The sequence below is a fragment of the Abrus precatorius genome, unplaced genomic scaffold, assembly GCF_003935025.1.
Source record: "Abrus precatorius isolate BTA unplaced genomic scaffold, Abrus_2018 Scaffold6, whole genome shotgun sequence".
Taxonomy (NCBI): Eukaryota; Viridiplantae; Streptophyta; class Magnoliopsida; order Fabales; family Fabaceae; genus Abrus; species Abrus precatorius.
Window position 1 is genome coordinate 21,518,551 of NW_020874406.1, and position 25,998 is coordinate 21,544,548.

The following is a 25,998-nucleotide window of genomic DNA, read 5'->3' on the forward strand; positions in this document are numbered from 1 at the left end:
TTAATAAATTTATTTTTGTTGAATAAAATTTCAGTCAACTAAAAAACTTTACCAAATATATTAATATTTGTCGGTAATACTAACAGTAAGTCATCATTAAGATTATCTGTTTTAACTAATTTATTTATTTAAAAACTGTTTCAACGTGAGTTGTTTGTATGACTAGAGACTACTGACAGTGACAAATGTAAAAAATAAGAATGACAAAAGATAGTTCCTTATAAAATGGTAAAAATACAAAATAAAAACTTAAATAGAGGAGTTAGTAGGGGGAAAAAATGGAGATTTATTTTATATCAATTTTACTTTTTTATTGTTAATTTAATATTTTTTATAATTTTATAATTTTAATTAATAAAATATATATTATAAAATTTGTCCACCTTCACTAGTATTCTAAGTTGGTTCCCAAAAACGAACAAAATCCGAAGAGTGACAAGCGATGGGCAATAATTTAAGAGAACTTTTGAAGGTCTATTCATAAGGCTATACGTGGAAAATGAAACAATTATAGATAGATATTTCAAAAAGTTTTCTTGGTATTCTATCATCACTTACGCTTCTGCCTTTTATTTCAAATGTCCTATGTGAATATTTCTTTCAAGCAATCTAATTAATAGCTATATTACAAAATTTATAAATAATCAGAACCAATTTCTAATAGTACGTGGATTAACATTATCTAAATAAAATTTTATCGACAAATACCAATCAACACTAATAATAATATGTTCAATGCAATTTTAAAGTTAAATTACACTTTTTATCCTCTGAATTCAAATAAATTTTAATTTTATCCTTTAAAATTTTATTAAATTTAATTCTTTAAATTAATTTATGACTTTTTTAAATTTAATTTTTTCTTTTAGTTACTTGTTTAAGATAAATCATTTTTAACTTTTTCAACTATTCACTAATAAAAAATGTTAAAATAATAATATTTCGGATAAAAATATATCTTTTATAAACTTATGAATAAAATTTTTTAAAGCATTAAAATCACCCCTGAAATTTTCTTTGATTGTTTACAAATTAATTTTTTATTGATTATTTATTTTTATTTTTCATTATAAATATGTAATAGTTACTTTTAACTCATCATTATTAAAAAATAATTAAGTGAATAAAAAATGTTAAAGAACTAGAATAAAATTTATATTCAATTTAGAATATTAAATTTAATAAAAACAAAGTTTAAAAATTAAATTAAATGAGTATAATTTAGCCTAAGACTAACTTTTTTATCAGTGAATAAATTAAGTGACGGATCAAATAACCCACAAAGTAAAGTTTTAGAAAAACAATCAGGTGAAGCAATTAAGGTCTAATTATTAAATGAAGAAACTAAATAATTTTTATATTTTTCTGATAATAAATTGATATTTTTATTTAATAAAACAACAAATAAAATGAAATGAAATAGGAAGATAACTGGATTTGTTTTGAGCTGATGACATTTATGGATGCTTCGCTTTCTTGGCTGGGTGGGGTGTCTCAGGTGTCCAACGTAGTGTAGTGCGTTGGAAATGAACGCTAGAAAACAACACAGCTATCTCGTTCTCCTCTTCGTGTGAGGCGTGAGCCATGTGCTTAATAACTAAGTGGATAACACAATCTTAGTAACAATAATGCTAACAAAAAGTTAACTGCAGCGCTTTTCTTTTCTTTTCAATTCAGGTCTTGTGTTGTATTCATTGTTCGTTGCTTCGTTCGCGGTCTCACTTTCTCCCTTTTCCCCTTTTTATCATTTCTCCCTCGCGCGCTGCACTTCCTCTCTCTGTTTCGCACAGTAACTGTTCGACGAAATGCCTGAACCATGCATTTTCTCACTGCACCTTCTCTTTCCCTGTTCTCCCCTCATTTGATCCCTTCTCTCTTCCCCTCCTTCGGCCCCAACGGGAGGGTGCGCCGGTTCGCGCTTCTCAACGATCCCGGTTCGGTTTTTGTGTGCGTGGATTCTTTTAAGAAGGGGAATTGCTATTGGTCTTGCTCTCGGTTCTTGAGGCGGTGCAAGGATTCGGAGGGAGAGTTGTCCTCTCTGGAGTCGCAGATTTTGGAGTTCATGCAGAATTCCGATAAGCCTGAAGCGTTTCCCACGAAGGAAGAGTTGGTTGCTGCTGGGAGGGTGGATTTGGTTCACGCCATTGCTGACGAAGGAGGATGGCTTGCGTTTGGGTGGGATTTGAATGATGGGTCCAGTGAAATTCACGATTTTGAAGATAAGGGTGGCAAGGAAATTGATGGTAATGAAACTCGGGCTTCTGGGGTTTCTTCTTCTCCTTCTCAACCAGCTAAATCACTGTGAGAATCCCGATATAATGATGCACCTCTCCTTATCTTTTTGCTTTTCAATACTTTGTTTCCCACTTTCCGGTATGTCTTCATGTTTCAAATTTCTCTTGTATTAAAACATTCCTGGCTTGAAATGTGTTGGCAAGGTTTGAGGACCAAACATGGATGTTTTAGGAGGTTTGAATCTGGGACATTTGTGTGCAACTTTAATATTGCGGCTACATTAGAGAGTAAACTACAAGATTCAAGTAGGGTGGATGAAATGGAGGGTGTTTTGGGTGTTATCTGTGAAAGAATGATAAAGATGAAGCTTAAGGAAAGAATTTACTGCACAACTATATGACCTTTGATGTTGGGTTTGGGTGGTAAAAAGCTAACAAGATGAGAATGTTGTGTTGAATGGTTAGACATGCTTAGCAGCTATTTCAAAGAAGATGGCAGAAGATTGCCTTAGTGGTTTGAGTATGTGTGAAAAGCTTGTAGAAGCTCCAGTGGCTAGTAAGGAAAGTAAATCAAATGAAAGACTGAAGTGCAGCCCAATCACTAGAGAGGGAGAGCAAGTAAAACATTAGGTGAAACTGTTTCATGACAAAACGTTTTGGTGTCATTTGGTCAGTGTACCCGACTCCACTTAGTGGCAAAAAACTTGGTTGTTGTTTTTTAATCTTGCTACAATGATCTAATTATTAAGTATTCACGATTTTTTTTCTTGCCATTGTATTGCTCATGTTGTGAAATGGATGAATTAGATATAACTTCAAGCAATAAACAGAATCCTTAGTGTTATTTCTGTTTAACAGGGAAATAGAAGCTGAGGAATCTGGTATTGAGGGTATATTGAATCGGCTGGAGAAACAAAGAAATAGTTCTTTTGGACTTGGCTTGAGAGAGAAAGAAGGTAATGTTTCTTTCGAAAATAATGAAGATAAAGATGAATGGGATCACAGAGCCACAGCAGATGCAGTAAGTAAATGTCATCCCCTTCAAATGCTCTAGGTTGTTCTTTAGTTTCTATGACTGTTTACATCATATGCCAAGAGTATAAAAAACTTAAAAAATAATCATTACTATTGGAGTTCTGAAACATTTGAATAATAAAAATTTTTATTTAACATTTGCATTTTCGATGTGTCTTCTATTATATAGTTCTACCTATCAGTTAAACATAAAGCTAATTACTCTATAGTTTTACTGTTCAATGTGTGTCAGTGAGCTGTTGTACCCTGACATTGTGACTTGTGAGAGAATCAAAATTTTAAATATTACTTTTGATGCCCCTCACTACTTTGTTGAAACTTTGAAATATTCCTTTTGGTATCTCCTGTGTTGTAAAGGTAGCTGCTCACCTTGACAATAGTAGCAGCTCATTGAGTCCTACAAGCAATCATCTCAGTGGTTCCCAGATCAAACATGATTTGCACAGTTCTCATTTAGGTACTGACAATTTAAGAAACTCACTTAAGCCAGAGATGTGGAGGAATTGGATTATTCAGAGAAATGGTTCTTCAGATGCTGATTTTGAAGGTAACTACTTTACATTTTCAGGTAGTTTATTTCTTAGCATTGTGGTCGGGAACTGATGTCTTCATGGTTATAACATACAGACGCTGAAATTGTTCCTGGTGAAACTCAGAAAGGAGGTGTAACTGACGTTTCAGGACGATCTGATATCCTCAATGGGAGAGAGTTTTCTTGTGAAACTATAAACAAAGAAACTGGATTATATTCTGTTGATGGAAATGCAAATCACAATGACATAAAATCCCGTATCCAATATCTGGAGTCAGAGCTATCTTCTGTACTTAACTCGTTGAGGTCTAGTTCAGATATAGTTAAAATGCAGACGGTGAGTGTAATTCTATAATAAGCTAATAATGGAACTTGTCACTGAACTACCCCGACAAAAAAGAAAAGAAACAACAAAAGATTTACATGTTTGCTAACTGAGATATAATCTTTACTTTGTCATGCCAGGCAAGTGGAGGGATCCTGATTTACAAGTTATAGGAAATGAAAAAAAATATCAGAATTTGCCTCCACCTCTATTTGGGAGGGGGAGGGTGGGCAGAGTTACTACTGCAGTTTTTTGTCCAAAAATAAAACACTAGTGGAGTTAGTTTAGCTTATCTATAGCAGTTTTTATGCATTGCCATAAGTTTGGACATGACTAATCTTTATGAGAATTGAGGATAGATAAGAATAAAATTTGCTGTGCCACTTGTTTTGGGATGCAAGAACCACACAAACCAAGGGATTCATCAATGGATGCAAACACAATACATTTGTCAATTTCTTCATATAATAGCATATGTTGAATGATGTACACCAAGAAATATGAATGTTACTAAAACTGTCTGCAATAAGTCTATCCAATATTGTTGAAAGAAGTTTAATTTTTTCTCCTTTATCCATTTTGGTGGAAACCTTTCATTTTGTTGGACATCTCTCTTTCTTTCTCAGGTCTTAATATGGCCTAACACATCTGCTGTGTGTTAACAGAGTTTCATTGGCTCTATGGTTTGATAAACCAAGAACAATCAGTATATTTAAGACATTGAACAGTTTTCGTGACTTAATTGGTGTAGGAGTAGCTACTGGCTACCAAAAATATAGTTTTGTTTGCCACAAAAGCTGTTTTTCATTCACTGTCAACATTAATATAAAGGCCTCTCCTCAGGATCCTAAACTGGTCCTGATTTGCCTGCTGTATATTTTTCAATAGGGCCAGGAGAGCTCTTCTGATGATCTGGCAAAGCTTTCAGATGCCTGGGAATTCCAAGAAAATGAGATCATGAATGCTCAGGACAGACTGCGTTCTATACGGGCTAAGTTGGCAGTGTTAGAAGGAAAGATGGCATTGGCAATAATGTATCCTCAGACACCATTCAATTAATGTCATATATATATATATATCCTATATTTTGACAATATCACATCCTTTTCTTTCAGGGATGCACACAAGGTAGTCCAAGAAAAGCAGAAGAAGATTAATAATGCTCAAAAAGCTTTGCAAATTCTGAAGACTACTTCTGTAGTTTGGCCTAGTAATGCTTCAGAAGTACTTTTAACTGGATCATTTGATGGTTGGTCCACAAAGGTCTAATCTCTTTCTGAGTACTTTTTAATTTTGTTATAATAGATATTAGAGCCTGTATGTTTATACTTGTTTGAGCAAAAAACAATTTGTTTTAATTAAAAGACATCTCTAACAAATTTAAGATAATTAAAAAAAAGCAGTTGCTTTTCTCAAAAGCCAGAAAGAGTATACTTTTGAAAAGAAAGAGGTAATAAAACAATTATATTTAAAAGCACTTTTTAAAAAAGATTTTTCAAGCTCACTCTGAATGTATTATGCAATACCCTTTATGTTAATAAATATGCTAAAGCTATTTACAATACCACCTTCCTCAAGATGCATTTTGTAATTCTCACCTTCTCTCAAGATGGATTATTTTATGCGGGTCAGGTTTAACACACAACCTTGCTCAAGAATAAACCACTTAGGATGTGTGCATACACAATAGGGTTAGGGATTCGTAAACAAAACTACTTTTCCGATTAACCCCTATTTTTCACCTAATATTCTGCCTGTGTTATTTCACTTTTCTGTCTAGGATTCATTGGTCCATTGCAGGTGGTTGATTGATAAAATTAAATTGCTTTCTTTTTTGTCAATGAATTTTCTGAAATCAATTCTGGTTAATTTGATTTGTGGAATGATGGAATGGACACTGCAGCATAACAATATTTTTGTATAGATATTTTTTCCGACGCTTTTCAGATTATTTCTACTGAGCGCATAAGATATATAAATACATGATATTTAACAGATACTAATTATATTGCAGAGAAAGATGGAGAAGTCAAGTACTGGAATATTTTCTGTGTGCTTGCAGCTGTATCCTGGAAAGTATGAGGTTAGCTGTACTTGATCAACTAATGATTTCTTAAACTTGTTGATGTTGTGCCCAATAAAAAACACATAGCAGGCATTTTAATTATCTGCATTTCCGTTGCAGATCAAGTTCATTGTAGACGGAGAATGGAAAATTGATCCATTACGCCCAGTAGTGCACAACAATGGCTATGATAATAATCTTCTCATTATTCATGATTGATGTGACAGAATAAGTTTGAGATAATATCTGTAGATCACAGAAGAGGATGATATGCGCTAGGTTAGTCACCCATTTTTTCACTCGTGTACAAATATTGAGCGAGTAGTTCACTGATTCTTTTTCTTAGTCCTTGTACCACTTTTAGATGTAGATATATTGATTGATGACTAATTGATCCAATTCAATCATTTTTAACATGTTCATATAATTCTGTAAGTGGTGCCACGCTGCATCAAATGCTACGGGTTAGTTGTGGTAATAAAAGCACAAGCTGTTCTTGGCATAGTTTCTGATCAATTGTAAAAGATGAGAAATGGTTCAGTTAAGCATATTATTACAGTACTAGAAGTTAAAAGTATTCTTGCTTTCAAATCCAGCTTGATATTCTTCCTTCTCTGTATGTATATTTCTTCAAGTGAGGAGTGGCGAGGTTGGAAGAAAACATATTTGACATTCGTTAGTCTCAGTCAATTCGAATCAATAATAATTACGATAAGAAACCGATATAGGAGTGACGTACTCTAAAAGTGACATTATTAATTGGACAAATATCACAATTCTTATAGTTACAAGCAAAATAAAATGGTGAGTGGTTGGGAATATCATTGCCATGTAACCTAATCCAGAATTTGGGAAACATGATTTAGTGGCAAGTGACGATTATTGTCCACCTCCAACCTACCCCAACAAGAATAGTCCACAAATTGTAATGGCATGAATTACTTCCCTCGATTTTTTTGTTTGGCTGAGAATAGGATCATCCATATTCACGTCCTTTCTCCCTCATAGTTGTCAAATTTGTGAGGGACCAGTGGAACTTACGGTTTCGAAGTACATTGTTGGCTGCCTGAACCCAAAATAACACTTGAGAAGCATAAGACTTTCTTGGCATGTATCATTCCATTCACTGCCACTGGAAGTTCAGAACCAAAACCAACCTAATGACAACCTTTTTTTTACGTGCTTATCAAATTAGCATCATCAAGTTTGGGAGGAATCTAGGGCATGGTTACAGCAAATGTGAATCCACTGCCACAGAAAACTCTGATTGATGCAGTTTCATTCATATCATTCCCAAGTCTTACATTAACAGGAGTAATTTGGTCGGAAGTATCCCCTACGCCAAGTTGACCGTGCTCACCCCAACCCCATGTCTTTATTTCTCCATTCTCTAAAAATAAGAAAGACATAAATCAACCAGTTAAAGTGGTTTTAAATATGTTTAAAGAATAAGAAGACAACTATATCTTACCTGTGACAAGGACTGAATGCTCAGCTCCGGTAGCAATATCAGCAATCTTCATGCCATCGAGGTCAGGGACTTTCTCCAAATTTGCTTCTTTTGAATCTAATACAAAAGTACCAACCATAATAATGATAAGGGTAATGCTATTTAAACAACATTTTACACAATTAGAAAAATCAAAATTTTCTTCACCGTTAAATTTATCTTAATTCATGCAAATATCATATCAATTTTTTTGCACAAATTTACGTTCAATATAATATTTATCATATTAGTTGCCTCTTTTGATCCTACCGACTCCATTATATTGAATAATTGTCCAAGAGTGCTTCCCAAAGATAAATTAAGTTTACAATATTTTTAAATGCATTTAACCAAAATATTAGAATTATCAGTAAAATGGTCAAGACTACGGAATGATGATGATAACTGACACTCTTTAAGGATTAGATATGTATGCAAAAACTATGATGTCTTTAAGGTTAAAAGTAACTTGAATGCATTACCAGATAACTGCTTAGCTGGGCTCGTATTCTGAAGATCGCTAAGCACTCCAAGATGGTTCCCGCCAAGCATATAAACCTCCCCCTCACCTATGCACAAATTTAACAACAAAATTCACACTTCTTAAACAGACAAGTGACAAAAGGGAGGAAATAAGAAAATCACAAAATTTGCAATTTTGTTAACCAGATTCCTTAGTGCTGAGTTGAAGTATCCAAAAGTAGTAAAATTTTATTGAGAAAGAAAATATTTATTATATTGGAGATACAAAATTTAATAAATAATTTTTTTCAATAAAAAAATACTTTTTTGAATTCTTAAATTCGGTTTTAAGGACCAAGGTTAACAAAATTTTGTCGGATATGCAGTGTCAATAAATACCGGTCATAGTTAAAGCGTGGTTCCATCCTACAGCAACTTTAGTAAAATTCAATGTAGAGTTTAAGCAGTGAGGAATGTGATCATCTTCAAAGCCCTTGAAGCCTCTTCCCCATGTGTAAATATGCCCATCAACTGAAGATAATAGAACTAATTAGAGAAGATATCATACTATCCCACTTCTAGGCCAACTTATTTTCTGTATGAATGACGCTAGATGACCTAGTGAGAAAAATGTAAGATCACAAACATATCATGCAAGGGCAAAATGGTGAACTTACCAGACACTGCAGCACTATGATCTCCATTTGCAGCAATCTCAACAATTTTCACATCTGTAAAGCCACTAACAACTTTAGGAACATTAACAGATTTGATCCTATCTTTGGAGACACCCAATTGACCACGCTTCCCAGAGCCAAATCCATAAACTTTGTTTACTGGACAATCTGCATCACAATGACCTTTGGTTACTGAAAAAGGAGCAACACAGCCGCCAAAACTGAGATAAAACACACCACATATAACACATTCTTCCAGAAACAGAAACTCAAGTAGTTTAGGCAACAGCTTGAAATCTTGAACCAATCCAGTACCTTTTAACAAGACAAGGGAATGGCGCATGCCACATGCTATTTGTTCAACGTGCTGATTAATAAAGCATGACACTTTGACAGGAGAGCAGTGCGAGGCATAATCTCCATGCCCAAGTTGACCAAACGAACCATCCCCACAAGTGAACACAGACCCAGAATCTGAAAACCAACCAAGAACAAATAAAAAGCAAAAATAATCACTTTCAAAAAAGAACACACCTCAACTAAACACTTGACAAACAGAATGGAGACACAGACAGTATAGTACAAACCTGAAACAAAACCTGAGTGGCTCCAACCAGCAGAGACATGGGTTATGAAGTAGCCATCCAATGATGTCATAAACTTGGGATACAAAGCGTTATTACAAACCTCCCCATGGCCTAGTTGACCAGAATTGCCTCTACCCCATGATAGTACCTTCCCAGCTACATTTGTTTTAAATAATATTAACATCAACATAAAGTGCAGATACAAAAAAATTGTTAATTTAGCTGATGAATTTAAACATTAAAAAATAATAATCTTTTATTAAAATAAAAAATATTTATTAGGTGTTTAAATTCAATATTTAACTGAAGTAAACAAATTTGATAAAGAAAAAAGGGTCCATACCGGAGGTCAAGGCTAAGACATGAGCGCCGCCACAAGCAAGGGAAGAGATGGAAGAGAGAGAGGGTTGGTGAAGGAGTTGAGGGCAGTGCTCGTCTTGAAGCTTGTTTGTTCCTAACTGTCCCTCAGTTCCAGCACCCCAACTCCATAGTCGTTGTTGTGATTCATCTTTGTTCTCTGCTTTTTTCCATTCTTCGTCTTTTTCCATAATCAGTTTTAGTTACTTTATGTCTTCTGAGTGTCGACCCTGTTCCTGTTATCCCCCAGAAAGAGAGTCCATACCTGTATTCTCGTCACATTTGATAAGTTGTTTGTTGATTGTTACTGATTACTTCTAAAAAAGTATACTTTTTTAAATATTTTCAATTATCTTTTTAATTGAACGTCGTATTTGAATTAGTTTAAAAAATAAAGCAAAATTATAATCTAATGTAAACAGAAAAAGAAAATATCAAAACAGTTTTTCTATATTTTCTTTTTGAAAAAAGTAAATAATTCTTATAGATTTTTTAAACATGTTTTAATTAACAAACGTTTTTCTAGAACGGAAAAAAGACAAATGAACCACTAAATTTTTTAGATAAGTTTATAATTATTTTTATCTGGTTTTTATATTAAATTTGAATCAACATTTTTAAATGAAAACGTATATAGAAGATATTATCTATATGACTTCTACTGCATTATATGTTTAATTTTTTGTTAATTTTTTAATATTAATTGTTTTAGTTTCATGTTTAATTTAATTTAAAATTTAAATTTAAATAAAGGTATATTTGTCTTTTAGATAAACTCAATTTTAAAATTAGTGTAATACAGACCAATCTTAATTTAGATTTAATTTTTTATTTTTAAAAATATTATCTCTTAATAATAAAATATACTTTTCAAATTTTTTAATAAACTATGCAATATATTTTCAAAAATTATTTTATTTGAACTATTGAATTGTTACTTAATTTATTTGTTTTAGAATTTAGAGAATTTAGAATTATTTCCATCTGAAACTTCTGATACGCGAAATGATCCCAAATCAGGAAAAACTCCAATTCATACACACATTCACCATTCAGTGTCCATTGCAAGAAAAGCTACAAAAAGTGTTCCCAGCATTGTCAGAATCGCCCTTCATACACACTCAAAATTTGCAACCGATGTCAGAATCGTCCACGCAATTGCAATGAGGCAAAACCATAAAATCAAATAAATTTAATTAAAATAAAAAGGTATCTTGCCAACTTTTGACTAGAAAATTTCCTGCACAATGTAAAACCAACTATTTACCACATTACATTCACGATGAAAACATTAAATATCACCACCACCTATATTACATAATTACCTTCCATAAACATAATTTGAAAAAGAGGGGAAAAGAGAACCTACAAACATCTAAATTCAATCATTAGTACAGAATAAAGAGAGCTGATTTCGAGAGTTAAAGGATATCATCATAAGCAACAATTTCTCTGCCCCTGAAAGGCACTTCTAAAACTGAGGTACTTGAGCTGCTATCCTCACTACGTTTGGTATTCCCTATAGCTGAAGCGAGTCTATTACCTCTCCCATGCTTGCTCAAAGGTACCTCAGCACGCACAAGCTTTGACATAGACCCTTTATCCTTGTTATTACCAACTCCTTCCCTCCACATGGCTAGAGGGTCAGTTGCCCACAACACCTGAACCTGTTGCCACGCATCAATCTCTTTCAATTTTCCCATATAAATAAGTACTTGAACAATTCATTAACCCACAAGAAACATGTCACTAAACAGAGCTCTTCACTTTCTAGCTTCGGGTTTGTTTAGAAGATTCCATGCAGAATTTACTAGTCATAAATTTGACTTAACTTATTTTAATTTTTTTATGAAGTTTATTAAAATAAATTATCTTTAACTTACATAAATAAATTTTGTAGTTTAATTTATGGTATAAACTCCGTATGCAACAAGTTTAACGAATAAATACTTAAATTGTTATTCAAACGCAGCCTAATCATTTTTGTATTCCTCTTAAAGTTTCGAATTTTTACCAAAATTATAAACATTTAGATAGAAAATCTGTCAAATATGTTCAATTTCAGGCCTTATAATTGTCCTCCTTTAAATTCAAAGCTTCAATTTTTTTCCATCTACCTTTAAACATTTAAGCTGAAATTTTGTCAATTCTGCTCAATTTTAGCCTTCATCGTGGCTGTCTTCAACTTCAGAATTTCGAACTTTCATCAAAATTCTAAACACTCATCAAAATGAGAGTTTCGAAACCCTAAGTAAGAAAAGGGAAAAAGAAAGTACCTTTTTGGAGTTAACGGTGATTCCGAAGGAAGGGTCGTGGCCGGCGGCGATGGCGGCGTCGGCGGAGTCTTTGCTCCGGTAGGTAATGTAGCCGACGGTGTCGCGGTCGATGCGGATGCGGGAGATAGTGCCGTAGATCTCGAATCGGGACTTGAGATCGAGGACGGAGCAGTCTTGGGGGAGGCCCATGATAACCACCGCGGACGGCGGCGCTGGCCTCACCGTGGGCCTCTCCTCCTCCGTGGATTCCGGCAATGGGCGGCGGCGCTTGGCGGCGGCGTAGGGGACGTGGCGGGAAAAGTAGGGTTTGTCTCTCTTGCGGCTCATTGTTGTGTTGTGTATTCTGGGAGTGAGGGAATAAGTTACTGTACAGTTTAATTCGATTTTGCTAAGCTCTTTTTCCAATTTAATGTCACTCTAAAGTATATATTACAAAACTCTTTTTTTCTTGTGAATATATTACAAAAATCTCTTTTTTATGAAATATTACCCAAAAAAAAAATAGTATAGCAAAATTTTAATTCGATTTTGGAGAATTGATGCGCACCAGATTCTTTCCAATATTGTTTTGATTAACGATAAAAAACCAATTATTAATTATGTTTATAAAGGGTTATTATCATAATTTAATTATATAAAATAAGTTTTATATTTTGATCATTAATCAGAAGTACTTTAAAAAATTATTTTATTTTAATTTTAATAAAGAATTATGATTGTTCAATAAAATCATATATTATCAAATTAATTAAAGTATATTATGTGAGTATTTTTAAATTTAAAATGAGTAAATATTGTTATTATTAATGATAAATGTTTTAAATAAAAATATGAGTAATTTAAATTTTAAATAATATTAAATTTAAAAATAAATACGTAATATGAAAAATTACTTGATATAATGATAGATAATAATTTTTAAAATTGTTCACATTTAATTGAAAAACAATAATTTTAAATAAAAATATTCTTAAAAATACTTTCGTTGAAAATTTAATATTTATAAATTATAGAGATTGATTACATAAAAATAAAATAATTTATAATAATTATTTTTATACTTAAAATTATGTAAATCTTAATCATACAAAAATCTTACAGTATAGCTCATTTTACCCAAGAGAAAGAGGAATAACAGAATTAATGGAATTCCATCAGAATTTATGATGAATCAACTATTCAAGGATGATTGTTAAATCAATTCTTAAATACTAATTTTCCATTCAACCGTAAATAAAAATGCTAATTTATTACAGCGAAAAGCTTTAGAGAAACAAAATTAGTTATCATGCTCAGCAATACTTTTTGTCATTGGTTCAGTGGGCCTCTCAAACCCAATTCAGTTAAAGCCCATATACAAAAATGATTATCCTAAATAAAGTTGAAGGACAAAAATAGATTTAATAAAAAAAAAATGCTAACAAAGTGGGTAGATACAGGAATCCCATTCATAAGTTATAAACATGCACCTCATGGTGAGCCCAGCTTGACAATAAATACAAAAACTTTATCCAAAAATTGAAAACACAGCATCAAATTTCTGACCCAAAAACAATAATCAAGAGAGGTTTTCTAGATGCAACCAAGATTAGTGCCCCTTTTCTGAAAGGGTTTGTTTCAGAGTTTATAAAGAAAGATGGCTGAAAGCTTAAATATTAAATAACAAATCAAAAGTAAAAAAAATGAAACAATTTATTATATTAAAAATATATAAATATTCAAAAGCTTAAATATCATGTGATAATTACTTATAATGAGGTCATTGCATTTATCTAAACGCCTGTTATTTTAGTGTTTTACCAAACTGTTTTAAACCAACTCTTAGTAATTTTTTAATCTGTAATTGTTTAAAACCATATTAATTTTAATAAGATTATTTTTTTAAGATGATATATGACTGGAACAGTAACAATTTAATAAATTAATAATGTGTTTGGCTTAATTCAAAACCCACAAACTGAATTTATTATAACATATAATTTTGATACATTCAGTGAACCTAGAAACATGATAAGCCCAATTAAAAGTGACTTGGTTATATGGCTCTTGCGAGGATTCCACTGGGTCTCTTGGAGGATATGGTGATCGGAAAAATTAAGTTGCAAATTGAGAAGCCGCATCTACCAATTCCAAAAGGTTCAACATCAATTCAACTGTGACTTTCTTAATTTCTCCCATAATGACCTAATAATAATGTCAATTCATATATCTTGGAGGACCTGAGATAGTGGCCACTCAACCAAACCAATTCACATAGCATAAGAAAGTTGCTTTGCTCTCTAGAGTCCATATATCCCACAAATGTAGAATTGTAGGCACCACACATTCCCTTTAAGGAACCAAAGTAGATTTTGTCAGCTCTATAACAAAAGCTTTTAGAGCCATTTTTGGTATCTCAGGAAATGGCCTTTCGAAAATCCAAAGGTGTGAATCAAACGGTTCATTATTGTTGAACTAGAAAGCTTCATGAAAACCCTTGCTTTTGTATCACACAAAATCATATTTTAAAATCCAACTGGGTATCCACATATTGATTATGGGCCAACAATTTGCACTGTTTTCAGATTGAGAAATTTGTCTGCAGAATTCTCCTAATCAAGCTACAGTGACTGTACTACTCATCAAACTATTAAGCCATTATGAATATATAATTAAGTTTGATACACGACTTGCTGCTTTGTTAGGAAGCGGAGGGTTGACAAACACAGAGGCCATAATTAATGTGCCATAAACTACCCTACCCTGCCTCATTAGCTGTTTCGTTTATTATATGTTAAATAAATATTTTGTTTTGAAGAAAATATTTTAAAATTAAAAGAGTGAATACTTCTTTGAAATAAAAGCGCACTGTTCTCTTCTAAGGAACAGTCAACGGAGGAGTATTATTGATTGGGAAATTTGTACTATTCTTTGCTTACTAAAACTTAAAAAATCACTTATTGGATATATATTTTGGGTAAATCTAATAATAGCATTTGAGGGTTATCAACATGGGCCAGTTGTACTCTTGTAGACTTGTAGGCCAGAGATCCAGACCCGGGCCTGCACACACGTATATTGAATTATACACATCACCGTTTAGTTTTAAATCCTTCAAAAGTTAAGGAGACTTTCTTTCTTTCTTTCTTTCTTTTTGTCATAACCTCGCATGCTGTGAATTACATGTATGAGAATGTGAATCATTAAACATTAACCAAATGCATTAAGTAGTTAAATTAAAACTTCCTTTAAAGGGATTTGAAGGGTGTAAAACTTACCCAGAGAAAAGGTCATTCATAAGGAAATTGATGGCATTAATAATTTGATTTAGGTTGATTGTAAAATTGGTAGACAAAGAACTATTGAGGTCACTTCATTTCTGAATATATTTTTGGGGAGAGGGAATAGAGTGAGATTGAGAGGGACAAGGGGAACCTCAACGAGGAGCATCAGTTGTTGTCAGCGCTATCCATCACAATAACATCCGCTCACAACCTACCACCGCGTCTGAGAGCAGCAGGACGTGGGCTGGCACGTGGGCTTAGGGCCCCACGACAAAGACCGCACACACCCATGACATCACCTCCACAGAGCACAACACAAAAAGCCCATCCCTATCCTGGGCCCATCCTTATCTGGAGGAAAGGGACTCTTGTCCCATGGGCCCGCACTTTCCCGTTCCAACTTTAACCCTGTACCATGCGATTCATGCCACGTAATCCCCACAAAACATGATCTCCAACACCGTGGGCCCCGCGACCCCCGTTGTCATGTTTGCTGCTTTGGGCTTTGTCGCACGTGGGGCGCCCGAAACGTGGATGGCGGATACGGCGCCGGCTACGGTTATTGGACACGTGGCGCCCGGGTGATGTCGGTTTCAAGAGTTCGTCGGCAGAGAAATATCTTTCCCAGAAACGGTGATGGCTGTTTCGGGCTTGCAGGGCATTTTGGTAAACCCATTTTTTTTAATATAATAAATGTTTTTATTTTAAAAAGTGATTATTGTTTAAATAAAATAACTCGAATGGAGATCTCATACTGTTGGTGAGTTCCTGCGGTCCATGGGCCCTGAGTTGGGATGATTATGTGTGCATATTTAATTACCATCTTATTAATTTGTGTAGGATTGCATATTACAACAAATTATAGATAATAAATTTTTATTAAAATTATACAATTTAATATAATTTAGTGTATTAATATCATTAAGTATAATTTTTTTTTTAATTTTATAGATCATAGAAAGTTAATTTTTAAAAACAAACTTGATTATCTTACTCAAACTAACTTATTCACAGTTGAGTCAGTTTGGATTACATCTCATGTAAAAAAAATCAGCTTAACCCAATTTTATTAAGTTATGATTTTAAATAAATTATCGTATTTTATTTTTTTTGCTTTATGTAATTCAAGTTAATGAGTTAAATTGAGTGATTTATAAATGAGTGTAATTTTGTTATATTGATAAAAATATTTTACTCTATTAATAAATAAATATATATTATGAATATAATTTTTATATAACTAATTAAAACAATGTAAAAATTATTTACACTAATTAGTACACGGGCTATTTTACATTCGAATAGAACATTTCATAAACATAGATTAAACAGCAGTTAGTTTGAAAAAATTATTCATATCAACCTTAACTTGAGTTTTAATCAAACTAAATATAAGAGGGGAGTCAAACCTACGTTTCTTGCTGTTTCCAGTTTGAAATTCACCGTCGCAATTGTCTGATATCATTACTAACGGGAACCGGCCAAATCTTCGTCAAACTTGTCTAAAATTAGCAAAATTTGGTAAAAATTATTTTTTTAAATAATAAATATATTTTATTAAAATTAATTTATTTGATCGAATTTAAAATAGTTACATTTATTAGAATCAATCAATTTTAATTATTTAAATTAATTATTCTTTATCTTAAAAATATTCTTTTAACTAAATAAACTGTCACTGTACAAGCACTTTTTTTAGTTTTAGAAAATTTTCACATTTTTTAAATATAAAAACCTCAACTTTTTTTTTTTTAATCTTAACCACAAATTTATTTAGCATTTAGCTTTCTATCACGAATGTGTAAAGTTTGATTTGATGCAGTTAAACAAACAGTTTGTATTAAAAAACGTAATAACAATACTGATAAATAATAATACAGACCCGTTGAAGGAAATTATCAAAAATTGGTTTTGGTAGTTTATATCATGGAATAGAAATTTATTAGTATAGTAATAATAAAAATATTATTATTATTATTATTATTGTTGTTGTTGGTGGAAAGTGGATGATGTAAAATAATAAGGCATAAACCATAGAAGGATCTGCACTCTTGTGATGGATGGAGAGACACCCAGAACTAAAATTTCTTGTACGAGTATATATATATATATATAGTTGTTGGTAATTTGTCCTTAAATAGTAATTTTCTTTAGACTAACCAAGAACAAATTTCTTTCATAAACACTTTTTATATATTTTTACATAAAAATCTTAGGTATTGAATAATATGATTCTAAAAATAATATAAACTCATTTAGCAAATATCATTCGTTTAGTTTATATTATAATTAATTATCATGTATTAATTAATTTAATGTTATGATTTGTTTTCGTTGAACTAATTTAATCTCATGATAAAGAAAGGAGAATTAACGTAACAATTTTTCTTTGGCGTGTGTCAAACAATAATACGGCTCTATTTGATAAAATCTATTTATATATTAAAGTGAGTATATATTTTTAAATGAGAAGCATTTGGAAAACTTTCTTATATAAAGTATCTTTAACAGTTATTTTTATAATATAAATAATTCTGATATTAAATATTTATTTTTAATTTTATATTAACTTAAATTTTAATATAATATAATATTTATGATTAATTATAAGTTTATTATAATTTTACTTTTTTAAATTTATAAAATATAATAAATATTTAAATAGTCATTTAATATATTTTAATTAATTTTTTGAAATATTCATTTTAATATAATAATATTTTAAAATATATAAAAAATTAATTGAACATTTATGATTTACAACTGAAAGTTTATAATTTTTAATTAAGATTGAATTAAAAGTGTTTGATAAATTTAACTGTACAATTAGTTAAAATATATTGTCTTAAATGACTAAAACAATATATGTAATATTATATTAATATAGTTTAAAATTAAATTTTAATAAATTTATTTATTTATCATTGACCACTTATAAATAAAAAATTTAATAATTTTATCTGTTAAATAATATAATATTAATATGTTAAGTAGTACTTAGGACGAATGACCTATTGAAAAGTCGTTGCCGTGCATTTTTTTAAAAAAAAATCATTTAAAAATACGCTGATCAGATGTATTAAATTTAAAATAAATTAAATATTTATAAATATAAAATTAATAGTTAATATTTATTTAAATTTTAAAAAATTTATTATACACTAAAATATAATCATTTAATGAATCTATAATTAAAATTTAATTATTATGATTCTTTATACAGTTATTTAATGAATAAAAATTTTAATTCAATAATTTATTAATAAATTTAATGTTTATAAAACTTAATAAGTAAAATAATATTGACAATAATTATCCCCAAAATACCTTAATTTTTTTAATATATATATATAAGTTTGATAAATATTGTTAGTAAATCATTAAGTAGGTTACAATTTGCTTTGGACATTTAGTAACGTCATTTTCTTATCATTTACAAAAATAATTATTATGTTCGAATCGAAAGGTTTATTTCATACATAGAATTGGAATTCAAAGCATGGTTAGAAGGAATTATGCATTAATTTTATATAATGAATATATATGCATTTTTAATGTTAAAGATAAGGATTAAAAATAAATAAAATTTAAATAAAAATAAAAACGCGATCCTATCTCGTAATCACTGCCGGGAGAACTTTAATCTCCATCGTCGCAGGAAAAATATTTCTACTTGAACGTAGGATCATATACTTAGGAAATTTAAATTCCTTATATTCACAGTAGTAAGTGCTGTTATAATTTTTTTAGCTCTCATATATTCTATTCTAATTATGAGATATTAATAGCATTTAAATTTCATTTGAGAACGTCTATTTTATTTGAATAAAAGTTAATTTGAGTCCTTCAAATTTCAATTCAAACACATGCTATATGGTGGGCAACCTTTTAATATACCAAAGAAAATTGTGATTTGTGAATCCATTGAATTGCATATAAATACAGCTAAAGTGTGATACTGTATAAATTTGTCTTTATTCCATCATCCTTTTAATTTAAATGCACTCTTTATTTAATATAATTAAAATTAAAAATAATTTTTATTCAATATTGATGAAATGACGTATTTTAAATTAGTTCAAAGACATCATTTCAATTTAGTCGAATCAAGTTATAGTAGAGATATGATACAAAGTTGCATAAATTTAAGATAGCAACTCTCTCTAAAAAAATTAAGATGAGCAAAGTCACTTACACCTCGAACATCATTGCGTTTAAGAAATGAGTATTTGAATCAACAAAGTCCTCTTCCTTGACTAGTCCCATTGACCATGCTCTGGAGGATGTGTTTGGCATACTCAACAACAAGTGAAAACTTTCAGAACAGTCTTAGCCGTACGATTAATCAAAGATCCGTAATGAGGAGTAGGTTGATGCACCCTTTTGTAAAGGTGCACCACATAAGCTTGCCATTTTCTATGGCAATTTGATTATGTTTTCTTTTGTGTGGAACTTCAACGATCTATGATTATCTTTACAAAATGATTTTGACATATGATTATCTATTCATGTTGTCTACAACTATAGTCCATGAATGGACCAATATCACTCCTGTCCTTGTAAACAGTAAGATGTCAAGTTCTAATTATGAATCAACTCTTGCGATAAAGTCCTTCCCTTTCAATATAACCTTTCAAAGCGAAATGGATAGAGACAGATAAAAGACTGAATTATTTTCAAACAAGGTTTTAATCATCACTTATCACCCAATTCATAATCCGAGACTTCTGTATATTCATGGAGTATATTTATAAGTACTCCAAACTCTGTTAAATTTAATTTTTTAAACACGTTTCTAATTAAAAATTGCATATTTGAGATTTGGAGATATTTTCTGGTGCTAACACCCTCACCACTTATATTTGGAGATATGGCTTTGGATGTAACATTGATTTTTTTTTTCCCGGTACAACAATGTCCATTAAATTTAAATATTTATTTTTTATTAAGATATTTTTTGTTTAGGTAGTAAGAAATTTGGTTTAATAATTTGGCTTGCAAAATTGATTTAATTATCATTATTGCAAATCTAATATGATAAAACTAAAATAGTATTATTATCGATTATTAATGAGAGCTGATTTATGTAATACACGCTTAGTTTTATGTAAATAAATTTCAGGTTCACATTTTGTCAAAAAAAGAATTAAAAAATCTCAGACTTCTTTTGGGAGATATATATCTACCATTTGAGTAGTTAACATTGAGAGCATGTCTAACACGTAAACAATGCTTTTCGATATTATATGAAGGATGATCAAAGTAAGTATGTTTGGAATGCTTACACAATTCATCCATAGGATCTTTAAATAGCAAAACATGGCTTCATCAAAGGTAAAGGAAAGGAAACCAATGGCAAGGGATTCAAGAGCTTCTAGAGTCACTTGAAAAGCACTCAATAATAAGTAGTTTGTATAAAAACATTAACTTTTCAAGTTTTAATTAAGTGTTAGGCACTTGAATGTTTCTACTTAAAAGAGAAACTTGAAATGGTCCATTCTTTGTTCTTCATTTGTTTAGGCATTCATTTAGCATCTAATTTTCTTGAGATATTGGGAGAACCAATCAATTTAATGCTCTCAAAAGGTGGATTGATTATGAGGAGGGAATAAATTATCATTTCATTTGTCACACAGAGGAGTTAAGGAAAGAAAAGCAAATAATACTTAACTTTGGCTTATATAATTTAAATTAAAAGATGATTAAAAAAATGAAATGACAGTTTTACTACCTTAATTTTAGCTTTTGTAGAGCGTGTTTAAATTACCTTATTAAACATACACTCACGTTTTCCCTGTAATTTTATGAAAAAAAACTTATATAAAAAATAAAATTATTATTTCCTTTAAAACAAGCTAAATATACATGATCGCCACAAAATAGGATAAAAAAAAAATCGGCATATAGAAATTAACTTATCAAAATATGGACTTATGTGCAAAACTAAATTGAATAATGATATTCAATCCTTGTATGTAAATAACCATTAAGTTGGTTCCATCTGAAATTCATCAAGTTCTTCCCTTAAATTAAAAGACTTCTATGTGATATTTTTCAACTGGACTTGCTGTCAACTACACACCATATTCTTTATTTAAGCAAAAAGAAAAAGTACAAGACATTTCTAATAAATGAGATAATTTAATTAAGAACATGAAAAATGTAAGAAACCAAAATATACTGTGGTTTACTCTTCATATGATCTGAGAGGTTTTGCAAGCACTCTAATGACTGGATCTGTCCTTTTGAGGACTCGATCGGAATATGTACACAACCTCTTTTAAAAGTAGTTCAACCAGTTTGTGCCTTTACCAAACTCCAATTTTCGAGAATGAAAAAGTCTAACACTCTCATGTCTGTGTTTCCACCAAATTGCAGAAGGGTGAGCTTTGTGATTAGACCATAACTTTCTGATTGTACAAAATTACAAACTATAACAATGTACATTTACCCTCCCAACATGAGATGTACTAGCAGGCCTTTAAATTCATTTATAACAAACAATTCATATCCGTCAATTTTTCTTGATACTAAGCCACAGCTCAGAAAGAATCTTAAGTACAACTGGTATAAGACAATGCCCTCACATTGATCCGTTTATGGTACTCACTATAGTGAGGACAAGGATAATTAATGAACCTTGTGCTTCAACTTAGATCCCAAGCTGCAACAAAGAAAAAGGAAAAAGACCCCAAAGAGCTTCACTTAACATCACTTTCACCAAAATCAAATGCCAAATACAGCAGTGTTCCTCTTTTGAGGACCACAAAAAAACTTTTGACCTTAGCTGTATAAGCCTACAAAGCAATGACATTTGAAAAAATAGACACTAGAGCATGACATTTTTGACTCCACTCTTTTTAACTTCTACATTACTCTAACTCATTATAACCCAAAAAAGAAAATATCAATGGACATATAGTTTAGATGGCATTGATCAATGTTTTCACTTTGTTTTATTCTTTTTCTCATATTTATAAATATCATTGAACCCCTCTTTCACCAATAGGTTCAAGCGTAGAAAATTTAATTAATTATTTAATTACACTTACTTGAGCGTGTCTTTCTTGAAGCTAAAACTTTTTTTTCACGTGAATAATGTCAAGGCACACAAGGGCCATCCCTGAAAGGTGCCTCCATTTATAACTTGTCAATGGGTGATGCAACACATTTAAGTAAAATATTAATGCAGATAATATTTTTAAGGGTGAGACACTTTACATGGACTTTTTCATGGGCGAACCAAAATTCAACAGCTAACAATATTCTACAACGGACAAATTCTTCATGAAGAAACAAACGCTGGGTTTAATTACAAGAATGAATTTCAAATATTTTAATGCTTAAATTAGACTAAGCTGTCAACATCGCCAATGAGCTAGCGGGGGCTAAAAAGTCCTCGCCAATCCAATTTGTTCAAGTGAGCCACACCAGAAACCTTGACTTCTATAGCAATCTTCAGTATTCTCCATCTTTTCCATTATGTTTAGATTTGCTCACAGGGTCACAGTTACTTTGAGAAGTTCAATTTCATTCGTGGGGATGCTCGTAGGGTTGAATTCAACTTTCTTATGGGACAAGTATCTGGCAACTTTCACGGCCTTCAATGGATGTTACTGCTGTTCATGCAAGTTGTAGTTTAAGCAACATTTTGAATGTGAATTTGCACCAATAGGATGTGACTTGTAAGTAACCTCTTCTATCCAGTTAAAGATCTAAAATAATAATAATAAAAAAAATTGCTTGCACCTAAGGATCACGAAATTTGCCACAATGTTTGGAAGACCAATACTTTTTAACATGTTATTAGTGCTCCTAAAGATTACGAGGTTACTGTAGCTATTCAGTATTTTGTTTGTGTTGATACGTTATTCATTCATTCCTTTTATTTAATTTTTCAATTTCATTCAACACATGCCAAATATTTCTGACATAATCATCATCAGATAGGGATGCGTATAAAAAGTCTTCCTAATACATGAGTAAAACAATGGTGATCTAGAGGAATCCTGCAGAAAGAGAACCGGTGTTTCCACTTTCCACTCAACTTTCCATATCCAAGAGTAAAACAACGATTGGTTATGGTACCCCACCTGAAATTTTGGGATACCTACGCTCACATCTGAACTAGTTTTGAATTTTAGCTATACTAACTTTGTACCATTTTAGTTACTGCTAAGAATACCTGTGACACATGACTTTTGGGAATTCAATTTTCAAACTTGGGCTATGTCAAAGAAGTGGTAGTGTTTTTAAACTTTTAATAATGTTTCTTGTTAATAGCATAATATGCATTACCCTTTTGATTTTATTCCTTAGTAGAAGTAATACCATTTTTATTGCTTCTAGTACAGAGTTACAACCGCCAACTTTTTCAACATTGCACTAAGTGTAGGCATTCAGAAGGGCCAGAAACAGAAGGTTTGATCTTCAACCTGGAAGCCAAAATTACAAGAGTTTTCAGGAGGGTCGTCATAACAGGCATCTTCAACCTTTGGTAAGCAAGGGAGGGTCAAAAGGTTTTCACTAAGGTTATCCTCTTCATCCTGGGAGAAATCTGACTGATCTGGTTCAAAAGCATGGGAAGAATCTGCAGGCTCCACAAATGAGGAAGGATGGTTCCCATCAGTGCAATGTGGGCTGTCCGAATCAAGCACATCACTTTTAGCTGAATTGGCATCTTCTTGCTTGCATGTTACCATAATAGGGAGTGACACTTTAGACCCATTTTCAGATGTTGCATTTGAAATTAAATCCATAGGCTCTTTGTGGGGTGAATTGACAGCATCAGGAGATGACTTGTCATCTGAATTCTCCTCCTCTTTATCTCTAGGAATCAACTTGTTCTTGAGAGAATTCACCTGTTGGTAGGAAAATTGTGCCAATTCAATCATTAAGCCATTAGTGGGATAAAATATTTAACTTTATTAAAGTAATAATAAAGAGCTCATAGTAGTAGCATAAAGCAGAAAAGCTGAATAGTGTATTTGTGTGTCTTTCTTTTTTTTTCTTCCTTTTTTTTACCTCTTCTTTTAACTTGTCATTCTCTTGAAGAAGATTTTCATAGTCACCTTTGAGTCTGTCATAACTAGCTTTCAATGTGCCATAGTCTTTTTCTAGCTGTTTGGTCTTGAACCTTGCCCTTCTGTTTTGGAACCATATAGCAACTTGCCTTGGCTGCAAGCCAAGCTCCTTTGCAAGTTGAACCTTCCTTTCAGGTTCAAGCTTGTTCTCTACCTCGAAGTTCCTTTCAAGGAACTGAACTTGTTCACTTGTGAGCCTTCTTTTCTTTCCCGGTTGATGGAAACACCCATCATAATCCTCATCACCGTTCTCTTCCTTCTCAAGCGCTTGAAAGAAGGGCCTATCCACCACCCTGCTCCCATTAACATTCTCAAAATCAACCACCGACTTTGAACCTGAAACCAAACCACCAAAGACCAAACACCAACAACGTTAAAATTCAATCATATGAAGGCTCTCCCAGGAAGAAAAGAAGAAAAATAATTTATTTTTTTTTAGTTTTTCATGGGAAAGCCTAATCATCATAAGAAAAAAAAGACAAGAGTCCTGAAATTAAAAAAAAAAAAAAAACCAACTTTCTTGTTTTCCCAGGAAACAAGTTAATGAATTTTTTTAATTTAAATTTATGGGTGTGAGTATATGTTGTGGTGAGCGCTTGAACAGCACGAAGAGAGTGAGTGAGAGAGAAGAATTGAGAAGGAAGAAATCACCTTGGAAAGAGGGAGGGTTAGAGGTGTGAGCCCAGAGAGACTCGAGGACTTCAGAGGAGCAGGGGAGTCTTTCATTTTGGAGGAGAAGTGACATGTTTGAGGCACCATAAAGCTTGCCACCTGCCATGGGAACAGAACTTTTTGGGGGGTTGGTAGTGTGGACTTTGAAGTGTGTGTGTTGTTTGTTCTAAGAGGGAGTTTTAGATTAGAGAGTCATATTCATTTGATGCCCCATAAGGAGTAAAAGGGTGGATCAGGGTGTGGAGTTTGATCTAAAATTTATGACAAAAGAAGCAGGTGATGAGAATTACTATAATGTGGGAATTGTGGGAGTGAGGAGAGATCATACCCATCACTCAGAGGAACTGGAAGCAAAATTAAGAGCCTGTCAGAGGTAAATAAATTGCAGGTCAGAGGCTGTGAGTTTGGAACTGGACAGGGGAGGAGAGAGAGAGAGAGAGAGAGAGAGAGAGAGAGAGAGGTTGATGAGAGTTGAGAGTTTTGGAAAATTTTGGTTTTGAGACAAAGAGTGAGAGAAATAAAGAGAGATTCTTCTCTGTGGTGGGGAACTTGATGGGGTTATATTAGGAGCCTTGGTCTGGTTAGATAGCAGGAGCCTAGACTAGGGTGTGCAGAGTTACCATATTGCCCCTTTCTCATCTATCACTTTCTTATCTCTTTTTTCATTTATTTAACTTTTTCTCTGAATTTTTCAATTTGATCTTATTAATATTCGTTTACAAAAAGGTTCATAATATATCTTGAAAATAAGGGAGAGGATATAACAGAATAAATAAATAGAAAACAAATGACAGAATATATTATGAAATAAAACAAATTATAGTCATAATTTTTAGTTTAACAAAATTTTATTTCATCCATTTTTATCTAATTTTTTTTAATAATATAATATCACATACTTTATATAATTGATCTTCAGCCTCACCTTTGTATTACTGATG

The 25,998-nt window shown here is 31.8% G+C and overlaps 4 protein-coding genes across 5 annotated transcripts; 1 reads left to right on the forward strand and 3 right to left on the reverse strand.

Annotated features, from left to right (window-relative positions):
• The first annotated feature begins 1,434 nt into the window (after positions 1-1,434).
• On the forward strand, positions 1,435-6,968 carry LOC113869273 (protein PTST homolog 2, chloroplastic). The gene is made up of 8 exons (XM_027505516.1): positions 1,435-2,301; positions 3,093-3,255; positions 3,627-3,816; positions 3,897-4,138; positions 5,015-5,160; positions 5,242-5,389; positions 6,141-6,209; positions 6,312-6,968. The coding sequence occupies exons 1-8, from the start codon at positions 1,817-1,819 to the stop codon at positions 6,408-6,410; spliced, it is 1,542 nt and encodes a 513-aa protein (XP_027361317.1). The 5' UTR covers positions 1,435-1,816; the 3' UTR covers positions 6,411-6,968.
• LOC113869274 (ultraviolet-B receptor UVR8) lies at positions 6,932-9,981 on the reverse strand. Of its 2 annotated transcripts, none has more exons than XM_027505517.1 (8): positions 9,750-9,981; positions 9,407-9,562; positions 9,135-9,293; positions 8,820-8,987; positions 8,542-8,673; positions 8,163-8,249; positions 7,663-7,758; positions 6,932-7,581 (listed from the first exon to the last, which is right to left on the reverse strand). In XM_027505517.1, the coding sequence occupies exons 1-8, from the start codon at positions 9,952-9,954 to the stop codon at positions 7,409-7,411; spliced, it is 1,176 nt and encodes a 391-aa protein (XP_027361318.1). In that variant the 5' UTR covers positions 9,955-9,981; the 3' UTR covers positions 6,932-7,408. The 2 variants fall into 2 exon arrangements, with proteins under 2 accessions (XP_027361318.1, XP_027361319.1); XM_027505518.1 differs by having other exon boundaries at positions 7,384-7,581; positions 8,820-8,978.
• A 949-nt stretch (positions 9,982-10,930) lies between these two features.
• LOC113869275 (uncharacterized protein At1g27050) lies at positions 10,931-12,429 on the reverse strand. The gene is made up of 2 exons (XM_027505519.1): positions 12,040-12,429; positions 10,931-11,430 (listed from the first exon to the last, which is right to left on the reverse strand). The coding sequence occupies exons 1-2, from the start codon at positions 12,364-12,366 to the stop codon at positions 11,185-11,187; spliced, it is 573 nt and encodes a 190-aa protein (XP_027361320.1). The 5' UTR covers positions 12,367-12,429; the 3' UTR covers positions 10,931-11,184.
• Positions 12,430-23,622: 11,193 nt separating this feature from the next.
• Positions 23,623-25,588, reverse strand: LOC113869265 (homeobox-leucine zipper protein HAT5). The gene is made up of 3 exons (XM_027505508.1): positions 25,037-25,588; positions 24,327-24,721; positions 23,623-24,163 (listed from the first exon to the last, which is right to left on the reverse strand). The coding sequence occupies exons 1-3, from the start codon at positions 25,161-25,163 to the stop codon at positions 23,702-23,704; spliced, it is 984 nt and encodes a 327-aa protein (XP_027361309.1). The 5' UTR covers positions 25,164-25,588; the 3' UTR covers positions 23,623-23,701.
• Between the last annotated feature and the right edge of the window lie 410 nt (positions 25,589-25,998).